Source organism: Chrysochloris asiatica, unplaced genomic scaffold, assembly GCF_000296735.1.
Source record: "Chrysochloris asiatica unplaced genomic scaffold, ChrAsi1.0 scaffold00018, whole genome shotgun sequence".
Classification (NCBI taxonomy): Eukaryota; Metazoa; Chordata; class Mammalia; order Afrosoricida; family Chrysochloridae; genus Chrysochloris; species Chrysochloris asiatica.
In genome coordinates this window covers 12093434-12105752 of record NW_006408536.1, presented here as the reverse complement: position 1 = coordinate 12105752, position 12319 = coordinate 12093434, and the positions used below count along the sequence as shown (strand labels likewise).

At 40.9% G+C, this 12319-nt stretch overlaps 1 protein-coding gene across 1 annotated transcript in view; it reads left to right on the top strand.

Moving 5' to 3' along the window:
- The window catches only part of PHEX (phosphate regulating endopeptidase homolog, X-linked), a 253359-nt gene that overhangs the window by 86881 nt on the left and 154159 nt on the right, over nt 1–12319 (top strand). The window contains exons 10-11 of the mRNA XM_006835574.1: nt 801–894; nt 3342–3470. Of these exons, the coding sequence (XP_006835637.1) occupies nt 801–894; nt 3342–3470 (223 nt within the window). The remainder of the gene's footprint in view (nt 1–800; nt 895–3341; nt 3471–12319) is intronic.

The window sequence follows — 12319 nt, the reverse complement described above, 5'->3', positions numbered from 1 at the left end:
ACTGGAGAAGGATATCATGCTTGGTAAAGTGGAGGGTTGGAGAAAAAGAGGAAGACTCCCAATGAGATGGATTGGCACAGTGGTGAAAGCGATGGGTTCAAGTCTAGTAACCATTGTAAGGTTGGCCCAGGACCAGGCAGTGTTTCCTTCTGTTGTACACAGGGTCACTATGAGTCGGTACTGACTCGATGGCACCTAACAATAAGAAAAACAAGCGGATACATTGACGTCCTGGTGTGGCACTGTAGGGTAAGTACTGGACTTCTAGCTGCAAGATTGGTGGTTCAAATCTACCAGCTGCTCCATGGAAACTTTATGCAGGGTCGTGAGACTCTACGCAGGGTCGCTGTCAGTCAGAACAGACTGATGGTACTTACTACCTCCACAACCACCACCAGCTGATTATATTGCTGCTTATTTCAAGAAGCAATGAGTATATTTGCATTTTGTGAGGTCACCTAATAATGAGAAGATATTGACTATTTCTAGACATGAAAGGCTGAGCAACAGCAGACTCGGTGTCTTGAGAGGGAAAAGGAAATGTTTACTTTGAGATCTGGGACTATAATCTTCATTTCATCTTTCTAAGTTAGGTGGTTAAAGAGTAAACCGATTTTGGAAACTTTTGGTTGAGCTTATTGACAGTAGATCGTTTTGTGGCATTTCCTCAAGTGAAAGTTCTGCATTTATACACGAACAAGACGCTGGGGAGCTTTGCCAACAATTTTTTCCAAGTTGCTCCGCAGAGCATCCAATATTGACCTAAAAGACAATAAATACCCCTTTCTCTCTGTTAACAGGACCATTGCCAACTATTTGGTGTGGAGGATGGTTTACTCCAGAATTCCAAACCTTAGCAGGCGCTTTCAATATAGGTGGCTGGAATTCTCAAGGGTAAGTTTAAGGAACCGGCCGTGTAGCATCACTGGATAATTTAACATGCCGCGACAATCTGTACATTAACTGGTCCAAGGAAAATCATCTTCAGGGGTTGGAGAGAGGAAGTTTTGCAGCTTCAAACTTTCCTTTGTTTGTTTGGTTTTTCTTTCTATTGCGGCATAGCTTGACATATAATAAAGTACATTTGGCTTTGATGGGACAATGTATAGGTATTTAGGATAATACTTGGGGCCATTGTACTGCTTTCAAACTCTCCCCCTCTTACCAACTATTTCCTTTTCAGAATTTAAAACTAGCTCACTGTAAATATAGTTATTTTTTGGTGATATTGTACTTGTAACACTTTTATTTTCAGTATTTTGACTATTCAAAATGGTCATGGTATATGTAATTACTTTTGGGTTACAGCTTTGTCTTTAACTCTGCCTAGATCTTCAGTCTTTGAGGTTGTTGTAATTCATACAGGTCAAATAGGACTTAACTTAAGCTCCACTGCGGCCTTACTCAATTACCTGAAATGCTTTTCTTCACCCTTTCCACCTGGCTCTTAGATCTTTTCTCCTCTCCCATTCTTATCCTCTTAACTTATATAGGTGTTATTCTCTTCCCTGTTGTTTTTGAGGCTTTTATCTGAATAATTCTCTGATGTCTGCCACTTGAGGGCTTAAGGATTTTGTGACTTTGTGTATATGTGTGTGTGTTGTGTGATATTTGAAGTTCTCTTTCAATTTAAAATTGAATGGTGAATCCTACTAGCTATGATATCACTGAACAGATGTTTTAGAGACATTCTCAGTGGGTTATTACTCTTGAGTAACTCAGTCATTTCAAATATCTTTTGGCCCTATAAAATCACTAGAATATTAGCTTTAATGACAATGGCATGAAACGACTATACATATTTAGGTCATATCAAAGGGTTAAGCTGGAAGACAGTACATTGTATGTGCATACATGTATGTGTGTGTGTTTAACTCCTATGGATCACATAAAAGATGGTATCCAGCTGCTTTCCACCCCCACTGTGAAGAGAATAAGAATGAGAGGTGTAAGAAGTAGTGTGTGAAACTTTGAGGTTAGGTATGAGGGGATGTTTCTTGAGTGTGAAGTGCTAAATAGAATATTGAATTGCCAAAGCAGGTTGTAGGATCTCTTTCACTAGAAGTTTAAAAATAAGTTCATTTCTTAGCTCTGAGAGGGTTGTGGTACCAGAAAGTACAGGAAGAATAGATGAACTTCAGTGTCAGTTCCATTTGCTCTGTACAAATAACCTCGGTCTAAAATTGTGCCAAGTGCTCCTCAGGTCGCTAGTCACAGGGCATTCCTCTCATCGCCTGCCTTGGCATTGCATTTGAGCACCAGCCCCCAGCTCCCACCCCCTGCCAAATCTCCAAGGGCAACTTCAACTATATTTGTTACTCTGATTTCATCCCCCAGAGTAAACCTTTGATTTCCAATCTGTCTGGGTGGGGCTGATGAAAGGAGATGGGGATAGGTCTCTTGTGGTACAATAGTGAATAATTACTATCAGGACAGATTGTGAGGGTTGGAAATGTAAAGGTAGACATTTTGTAGCAAAAGGAGGGGAGTGGTTGACTTTGTAGTCGGGAGCAGAGGTCCCTGGGACCATCAAGGGAGAAATAATGACGCCAGAGATGGCGGCAGAGACGATGACGTGGAGAGATGGAGTGACTGGGAACTCTAGACCCAGAGAAGGAGAGGGGCTGTGTGCTGATGACCAGAGGGGGGGTGCAGGCTTGCAGGGTATGCCCTATGGTTGGTTGATGCTGCATGGAGGGGATTGTAACCATGGCAATGAAACTATATACGATAGGATGAATGTAAAGCAAAAAAGAGTAAACCTTTGAGCCTTCCAAGACTTGTTTTGGGATCTCTTCCTTGATTTACAATTAAAAAAAAACAAAAAAACCACAACAGAATAGATGGGAAAAATACAAAACAGATACGTATGTATTTTATTTGGTTAGCAATGTGTTCTTAGCTATTCCACATTGCAAATACGTACCCTGAGTTATGTATGCTCTTACGCATTCTCCTGGTCTGGTCTGCCTTGGGAGTATACTGCCCAGAGAAAGGAAACACCCTTTGGGCAGGAACTGTGATCATTCCCATTGATTCTAGACCTTTCCTGATAGAACTTTAGTTCTCAGTAGATGTTAAATACTATATGGACACTTGGACAGTCTCCCTATATCCCTAGATTGGAAAAAATTAATTGTTTAATGGGAAAGATTGGAAGAAAAGGAGAAATGCATAATTTTCACTGTCAAAATATTTTCATCCGATTTCAGTTTTGGCCCAGGTATACAGGTTCAAGTATGCAATGTTTTATAGACGGTTTGCTTCAGGTTGTTTGAATTTTCTTTAGCACTAGGTTTTCACCCAAGTGAAGCTCAATCTGGATCAATTCTCTCCCACAGGTAATCCAGGGAACTACAACGCTGTTGCCTCAGTGGGACAAATGTGTAAACTTTATTGAAAGCGCTCTTCCTTATGTTGTTGGGAAAATGTTTGTGGATGTGCACTTCCAGGAAGATAAGAAGGAGATGGTAAGTCCTGCTCCCCAGTTGGTGAAGTTGAAGTCAATAGGCCAGTGTCAGCCTTCCAACTCTGTAAGTGATAAGTCTAGATAACAGCTTTGCTTCTAAGAGGAATCCCTGCAGTACAATATGAACTCAAAACACAACCATCCACAAATTGTAGAATGTGGTCATGAAAAGTGAGGAATCTTAGAGGTGAGAAAACAAATATGGAGCCATGCCCCATGAAGTCAGAATTAATCCTGGAGGAAGTAAAATGTGTGACATTAATGCGCAGGGAAAGAGAGGGCCCTAGATCATGCTGTGATTGGGTATTTGAACTTTTGTCATTATAAATGGAGAGGTTTTCCCGCTCAGGCCCCTTTGTTTTGGAGATTCAGAAACAAAGGGCAATATATTCAACTATTAGCTAACTCAGAAATAAAAGTAAACTACAACTTTTCTTTTCCTCTTCTTACCTCACACTGTTTCCTAAAGACTTCAGAGGAGTGACATTTAACTGCACAGAAAACACTCTGTGTGTGGTTACTTTTTGCACCAATCCAAAAAAAAAAAAAAATCCCTCTGATTTTGGAAATTTCTAAACATATGTAAAAGTAGAAAGAATAATGTGTACCCATATACCTATTGTCTGTGGCTATTTTAAATTACTGTAGCTGAATTAATGACCTAGACAGATACTTCAACTAATAGAAGGTGAGAATTAGCTTTTTTTCATTTATTCAACAAATAATTATTGAACACCTTTTTAGGCCAAGCACTCTTCTAGGCACTTGGGATACAGCAGAAAACAAAACAAAGATCCTGCCTTCACTGAGTTTGCATTCTGAAACACAATTCATAAATTTAGCAAGTGTACTTGAAGTCGATAAGTACTTTGGAAAAACTTAAAGGGAGATCAGGACTAACAGCAATTGGTAGTGTTGGATGGGTATGTATAGACAGTGGGTTTTAGGATTAAGTTGAATTGTCAGGAAAAAATTGGTAAGAGAATTAGATGTGGTGGATATCTGAGAGAAGTGTTCCAGGCAGAAGGAACAGCTATAGTGCAAAGGCCCTTAGGCAAGGATGTTCCTTGAGTGGTCTAGGAATAGCAAGGGGGAGACCACATGACTGGAGAGAGAGAGAGAGAGAAAGGCTAGAGGTCAGAGTGTTAATGGGGGTAGTGTTAATGGGGGTGTTGGGAGTTTGTAAGGCCTTGTAGGACAATGGAAGAATGTTAGGTCTAGCTATTCACACATCAACCTCCATGACCTTAAGAAAGAGATCATATTTCATATTAGAAGGTCCTGGAAAGAGTAGGAGAAGAATGTGGAATAAAACTCAAAATTATAAAAAAGACCAGGTTAACTAGGCATTTAGAAACTGGTGGAATCCCAAGAAATGGCCTTTAGACCTCCTTCAGGTCTGGAAATGAACTCCCCCCATGGCTCAATTTTCAGCCAAACAATAGGCAGGTCCATCAGGGAGCAATCACACTAGGGAAGTACACACACTGTACAATAATCAACCATTTGAGATGAAAAAGGGCAGCATTTCCCCAAGGACAAAGTTTAGAAAGGTTAGGAAAGGAGGAGGGATAGAAACAGGAAACACAGGGGGGATGTGGGATAAGTAATGCTTTGTTGTGGGGGTTGCAACCAATGACATGAAACAAAATGTGTATGGATTAGAGAATAGAAAACTAATCTGCTCTGTAAACCTTCACTCAATCCACAATAAAAATGAAAAAAAAGAGTTAGATCCAGTATTGTTGAACTGGGAAGCTATTGCAGCAAGTGAAGAGGACTTAACATGCTTACTGATGAAGATCAAAGACTACAGCCTTACGTATGGACTCCACCTTAATGTAAAGAAAACAAAATTCCATACATTTGGACCAATAAATAACCAATAAATGATAAATGGAGGAAAGACTGAAGTTGTTAAAGACTTCATTTTGCTTATATCCACCATCAACACTCATGGAAACAGCAGTTAAGAAATCAAATGGCATGTATAATATTAGGCAAATCTGCTGCACAAGACCTCTTAAAAGTGTTAAAAAGCCAAAGAAGTCCCTTTGAGGACTAAGGTGCACCTAACCTATGCCCTGGGTTTTTCAATTGCCTCATATGCATTTGAAAGTTGGACAATGAATAAGGAAGACCTTAGAAGAATTGAAGCATTTGAATTATAGCATTGGAGAAGAATATTGAAAGTTCCATGGACTGCCAGGAGAACAAGCAAATTTGTCTTAACAGAAGTACAGCCAAAATGCTCCTTAGAAGTGGGGATGACAAGATTTTACCTTTCGTTCTTTGGACAGATTGCCAAGAGGGTTGATTTCCTGGAGAAGGGACATCATACTTGATAAAGTGTGGCGGGTCACTGAACAAGAGGGAGGCACACCCTCCAAGATAGAGTCACACATTGGCAGCAACACTGGGCTCAAACATAAGGACAATTGTGAGGATGGTATAGGTGAAACCAAACACCTATCGAAAACAACAACATTGCAGTTTCGAGCAGAAGAAGCATGGAATGATACAACTTATGTTGAAAGGTCCACTCTGACTGTGGTGTTGAGAGATTGTAAAGGGTTAAGGGTAAGAACAGGGAGATCAATTAGGAGACAATTAGAGGGACCATGCCAGAGTTGGTGGTGGCTTGGCTTGGACCAAGTGGTAGCAGTAATAGTTGTAAGCAATGGTTGGATTCTGAGTACATTCTGAAGAGTAGAACCAATATAATTTGCTGACAAAGTAGATGAGGAATCTGAGAATAAGAGAACTTTCAAGTCTGCTTTCAATTTGTGGGAGGACCAGTAGTTAAGTTTTGGACAAGCTGAGTTTGAGATGTCATTAGACTTCGAAGTGGAAATGTCAAGGAAGCAGTTGGATATATTAATCTGGAATTTCAGAGAGAGGTCAGATCTGGAGATAGAAATTTGAGAGTCATAAGTATATATAAAACTGGGTAGGATCTCTCAGAGAGTAAGTGTGGGAAAAGGGAAGGACACCAAGGACTGAGAACCAAGGCACTGGATTGTGTAGATGAGGAGGAACCAGCAAAAAGACTGAGAACAAGTGATCAGTTAGGCAGGAGGAAACCAAGAGAGTGGGTGATCTGGAAGTCAAGTGAGGAAAGTGGATCAAATGCCATTAAGGGGTCACGTGAAAATGTGGATTGATCATGGGATTTGACAACCAGTGGTGAGTATAGTGAAAAGGAGCTCTGGTAGCGTAGTGGTTACGAAATTGGGCTGCGAACCTCAGGGTCAGCAGTTTGAAACTACCAGCTGTTCCACAGGAGAAAGATGAGGCTTTCTGCTCCCGTAAAGATTTATAGCCTCAGAAACCCTGTACAGGGTCACTATGAGTCCGAACCGACTCCACCGTACATAACAACAACAGTACTCACCAGTGAAGTCGAGAACTGCTTTGGGGAAGTGGTAGGGGCAAAACTTGACTGGAAGGGATTTGAGGTGGTAATGGGAAGCAGTTAGAATAGACACTCCCCTTCCCCCTTGTAATGAATGAGTTTTCCCTTAAAAGGGAGCAGAAGAATGGTGTGGTAGTTGGAGTCCAGAGAAGGTTTTTCTTAAGATGAGATAAATCACATGTTAATATGCTGGTGAAGAGTAGGAAGAACCGATGCTTCATGATAGAAAGTGGAGAATTGCAGGAGTGGTGTCTGAGTTAGCCAAAGGAGATGAGTTGTAGTATGTAAGCAGAGGGACTAGCTTTGGATGGAAGCATGGATGGTTCATTTATGGCAACATGAGGAAGGGAAAGTCTGGGGAGGGGGGGCAGCTGCTGGCAGGTGGGTAGGCAGCAATCGTGGTAGAGGTCTGTAAGAATTCTCTTTTGAGTTGGTTTTCTCAGTGAAGGAAGAAGGTCATCAAATAAGGGTCAGAATGGGAGAACAGATGTTGAAGGCAGGAGGAGAGGAGAAGGTGTGAACTCTAGTGGGCCAGGAATGTGGGAGAGTAAATAAACGGAGGAAATAAAGTATGGTTGCCTCTAGGCAGTAATGGTCTAAGTTAGGCTCAAAGTCACGAGAGAGACTAATCATTGGAACAGTATGTTTTTCTCCATCTGTTTCAGCTGTGTTGAAGGAGGGGAGTATATTTTCAACTAGAAACTTGGATTTAGCCAGTTTCTATGATGTACATTTTCTTCTTCCTGATGAATTATATTTTGCAATGGCACAAAGCAAAATATCCTGGTGAGATTAACTAATACTAATCCATATAGTCAATCAGATATGAATACCGAGAGCAGCTTCGATGCAGCTGGTCAGTAAACACTGAATTTAAAGACAAAGACATAAAGTCTGGTAAGCCATGATAATTCACATGGTTGCTATTATGTTGTACTGACATATAATAACACCAAGTGATTGGCATTATATACTTACCCATAATGCATAATTATGAATTATGTGCTGGAGTTTGCTTTGGAATACCATAAATTTAAAGTATATTTATCTCTGTTAATATTTGTTTGTTTTTTTAACTGTCTTGATATTTTGGAGAATTTTCTGCAAAATTTGAGATTTTATTAAACCTGAAAGTTTCCTTCTTATAAATCATTCCACTGAGGAGTAATGTCTACTTCAAAATGCTCAGCATCCTCATTGTGTGTCTTTCACTCCTTGGAATAAATGCTCAGATAATTATGGTGGTAACATTATAAGATCTGAGCAGTACACTAAAAAAAAGAGATAGTGGAGGTTTTTTGTTCCCCTTAAATATGGCAGGAGCTTTTTTTTGGGGGGGGGGTATAGCAGAAACATTTTAAGTAATGTGAAAGATCTGTGGATTAAATTGGGGGTTCTCAGTTTTAGTGTGAAAGTCCATCTCTCATGCATCAGGGTGTGACATTCTAAAATAAAGTTGATTTTGGCATTCTCCCGACTCCCCTCCCCACCCGCCCTTTATTTTGATGTACCTGATAGTTACACAGTCTGTCCTCCATGAAGTCATTTGCTTGGTTAAACTGAAGCTATTTGCCTCAGGGAATACGTAAATTGGAAACTTACAAGAGAGAAGTATCCTGACTTTTTATAGCCTGGAACCACTGGTCTACTCAACAAACATTCTGTATTATTAGCTATAGCCCAAAGAAAAAGAAAACAGAAAGATCCCCAATGGGACACATTCCACAGGCTCTAATGCTAATGAAAGATTGCCATTGTTTTATCTACCAAAACAGTTGGTTAAGTAAATGAACATGGTTAAGGTTCAACTTCAGGTACTTGTAAATACTTCTCAAACTTTGTGCACATGAATCACAGGAGGCTCTTGTTAAAATGCAGATTTTGATTGGATGTAGGGCTGTTTTTGTTCAGTGCAGTCTAGTCAGTTCTGACTAATGGTGACCTTATATAGGTAGGGTTTCTGAGGAGTGATTGGTGGGTTTGGACCACTGAACTTGTTGTTCCAACCACCTTTGTGGTTTAGTGCTTATCCAATAGCACCACACCAGAACTCCAGGGTATAGGCTTGTTGTTGTTGTTATAAAGTGCCATCGAGTTGATTCTGACCCATAGTGACTCTGTATAGGGTTTTCAAGGAGCAGCTGGTGAGCTTGAACCACTGACCTTGCAGTTCAAACAGCTTTACAGTCTGGTGCATTAACCCACAATGCCACACCAGGACTTCAGGGTATAGACTAGGACTCAGGAATTTACATGTCTAACAGGCTCCCAAGGAACCCTGGTGGTCCCTTGGTTAAGCACTTGGCTGCTAACTAAAAGGTTGACCGTTTTAACCCATCAGCCACTCCATGGGAGAAAGATGTGGCAATCGGATTCCTTAAAGGTTACAGTCTGGCGTAACATAGTCCACAAAGATGATGCTCTATAGTCTACTTTTGTGAGTAGCGGCTGGGGTTGTACAAGTTTGTGAGTAGCCATCTAAGGGATAACTGTTGATGGATTTAGATGTGGACATGGAATGAGGGGAGATCATTGTTAATGTCAGATGGCTCTTGACTAAAAGCAATATGTTTTACCTGTGTGGCTCATAACAAGCTATGAATAACATTTTGAGGAATGGGTATTCCAGAACACTTAATTGTGCTCATGAGGATCCTGTACATAGACCAAGAAGTAGTCATGCAAATAGAACAAGGGGACACTGACTGGATTAAAATCAAGAAAGGTGTATGCCAGGGTTGTATTCTTTCACCAGACTTATTCAGTCTGTGTGCTGAGCATATAATCTGAGAAGTTGGATTATGTGCAGAGGAACATGGCACTGGATTGTAGGAAGACTCATTAACAACCTGCAAATATGCAGATTATACAACCTTGCTTTCTGAAAGTAAAGAGGACTTAAACTACTGATGAAGATCAAAGATGTAAAGAAGAGAAAAATCCTCACCACTGGACCAATAAATAATATAACTGGAGAAAAAATTGAAGTTGTTAAAGACTTCATATTGCTGGATCTACTGTCAACACTCAATGGAAGCAGCAGTCAAGAAATCTAGTGACATATTGTAGTAGGCAAATCTGCTGCATAACATCTCTTTTAAAGTGTTCAAGATCAAAGAAGTCAGTTTGAGGATTAAGGTGCGCCTGACCCAAGCCATGGTATTTCCAAAAGCCTCATAGGCATGTAAAAGTTAGCTCATGAATAAGGAAGACCAGAGAAGAACTGATGCCTTTGAGTTATGGTGCTGGAGAAAAATATTGAAAGTACCATGGATTGCCAGAAGAACAAACAGCTCTGTTGGAAGAAATACAGCCAGAATGCTTCTTAGAAGCCAGGATGACAAGAGTTCATCTCTCATACTTTGGACACATTATCAGAAGGGACCAGTCTCTGGAGAAGGACATCATGCTTGGTAAAGTGGAGGGTCAGTGAAAAACTGAAGCCCCCCAATGAGATGGATTGGCACAGTGGCAGCAGCAATGGGCTCACGTGTAACAATTATGAGGATGGCACAGGACTAGGCAGTATTTTGTTCTGTTGTGCATGAGGTTGCTATGAGTTGGAATGGACTCAATGGCACCTAACAACTACAATAACTCTGAGGCAGGCAGACGAGTCTTGGTTCTCATTGGTTGAAGAACTGGGTAGAATGGAGTGTGAAATGTAAAGAGGTTCAGTATATTGAATTTATACAGGACTCAGTCAAGCCAAATGCCAGGGGCCCCAAGTGCAAATACTCTCACAGCCAGTAAGTAACCTAAATAATATACATGGGGAAAGCTGGCTGGGTGTAGGTACAAACCAGGGCAAACACAATGGCAAGTGACTCTTGGCCTCGGTGTCTGGGACACAATAGAGTGGTGAAAGCAGTGATGTGCTAGCCAAGATTTAGCTGAATCTAACTTCCACCAGCTGTTTCAGGACAGGAATGCATGCCCAGGATTGCTAGATTTCTGAGATCCCCACCCCCCTCTATCCTCTAGATATTGAAACTGCTATGGGCTGCCAAAAGAACCACCAGATCTGTGTTGGAAGAGTGCTCCTTGGAGGCCAGGATGGCCAAACTTTGTCTCTCATACTTTGGACATATTGTCAGGAGGGACCAGTTGCTGGAGAAGGGTATCAAGTTTGGTAGGGTGGAGCGTCAGAGAAAAAGAGGAAGACCCCCAGCGAGATGGATTGACAAAGTGGCAGCATCAATGGGCTCAAGCGTGGCAATGATAGTGAGGTTGGTCCAGGATCGGGCAGTGTTTCATTTTGCTGTGCATAAGGTCTCTATGAGTCGGTACCAACTCTATGGCACCTAACAACAACATCCCTTAGAAAAGTCAGAAGTCTGGAATTTTATGTGAAATCTCTCAAATATTAAATGTTGGTCAACACCATGTAGGTCAAACTAAGCATGTTCTTGGTATACCATTTGGTAACTTTACATTAACTCTGTGTGTCTCTTTCCCTCTCACATATTCTGAACCAAAAATCAAGAGCTTTCCTATCAGGGGACTTAATTTTTTTGTGTGTGTGTGCCTTATTTAGATGAAGGTCATGTGTAATTCTAAAGTATATCAGATGAGCTAAACTTTTGTGGAAAGTTACATAAAGGATTTGAGATGGCCCCAGAGAATCAGTACAGATAGTGAGCTCCTCCTACTTTTACAGACCCTAATTTGCATGCTCAGGACATAGATGATAGGCAAGAGGATTTGGTGTGTGGGTGAGGGTTGTTTAAAGTTATCTCTTGATATATTTCTTTCCATTTCCTTTCTACAATTATAATTTACATCTGTAATGTACAAGTAGGTCCCAGGTAGATGTCCACATCCATGGAGGGCAAGTAAAGATCCTAGATTAGGAAGACAATTGATTGTCACCATGGACCTAGCATGACTGTGATGAGCAGGGCATAATGGTTTTAAAGCCTGGTGATAATAATGCTGTTGATGTCGTTAGATGCCATTGAGTCAGTTCTGATTCCAAGGACCCTATGCTCACCAGAATGAGAAAGAGCCTGGTCCTGTGCCATCCTCAGAATTATGTTGTTCTTGTTAGGTGCCATCGAGTCAGTACATACTCATAACGACCTTATGCACAACAGAATGAAACACTGCCCAGTCCTGCGCCAATCTCACAATCATTGTTATTCTTGAGCACATTGCTGCTGCCACTGTGCCAATCCATCTCGTTGGGGGTCTGCTTTTTGTTGACCCTCCACTTTACCAAGCATGATGTCTTTCTCCAGGGACTGGTCTCTCCTGATAAAATGTTCAAAGTATGAGAGATGAAGTTTCGCCATCCTGACTTCTAAGGAACATTCAGGCTGTACTTTTTCCAACACAGATTTATTTGCTCTTCTTGCAGTCCATGGTACTTATAATATTCTTCAACACCATAGCTCAAATGCATCAATTCGTCTATGGTCTTCTTTATTCATTGT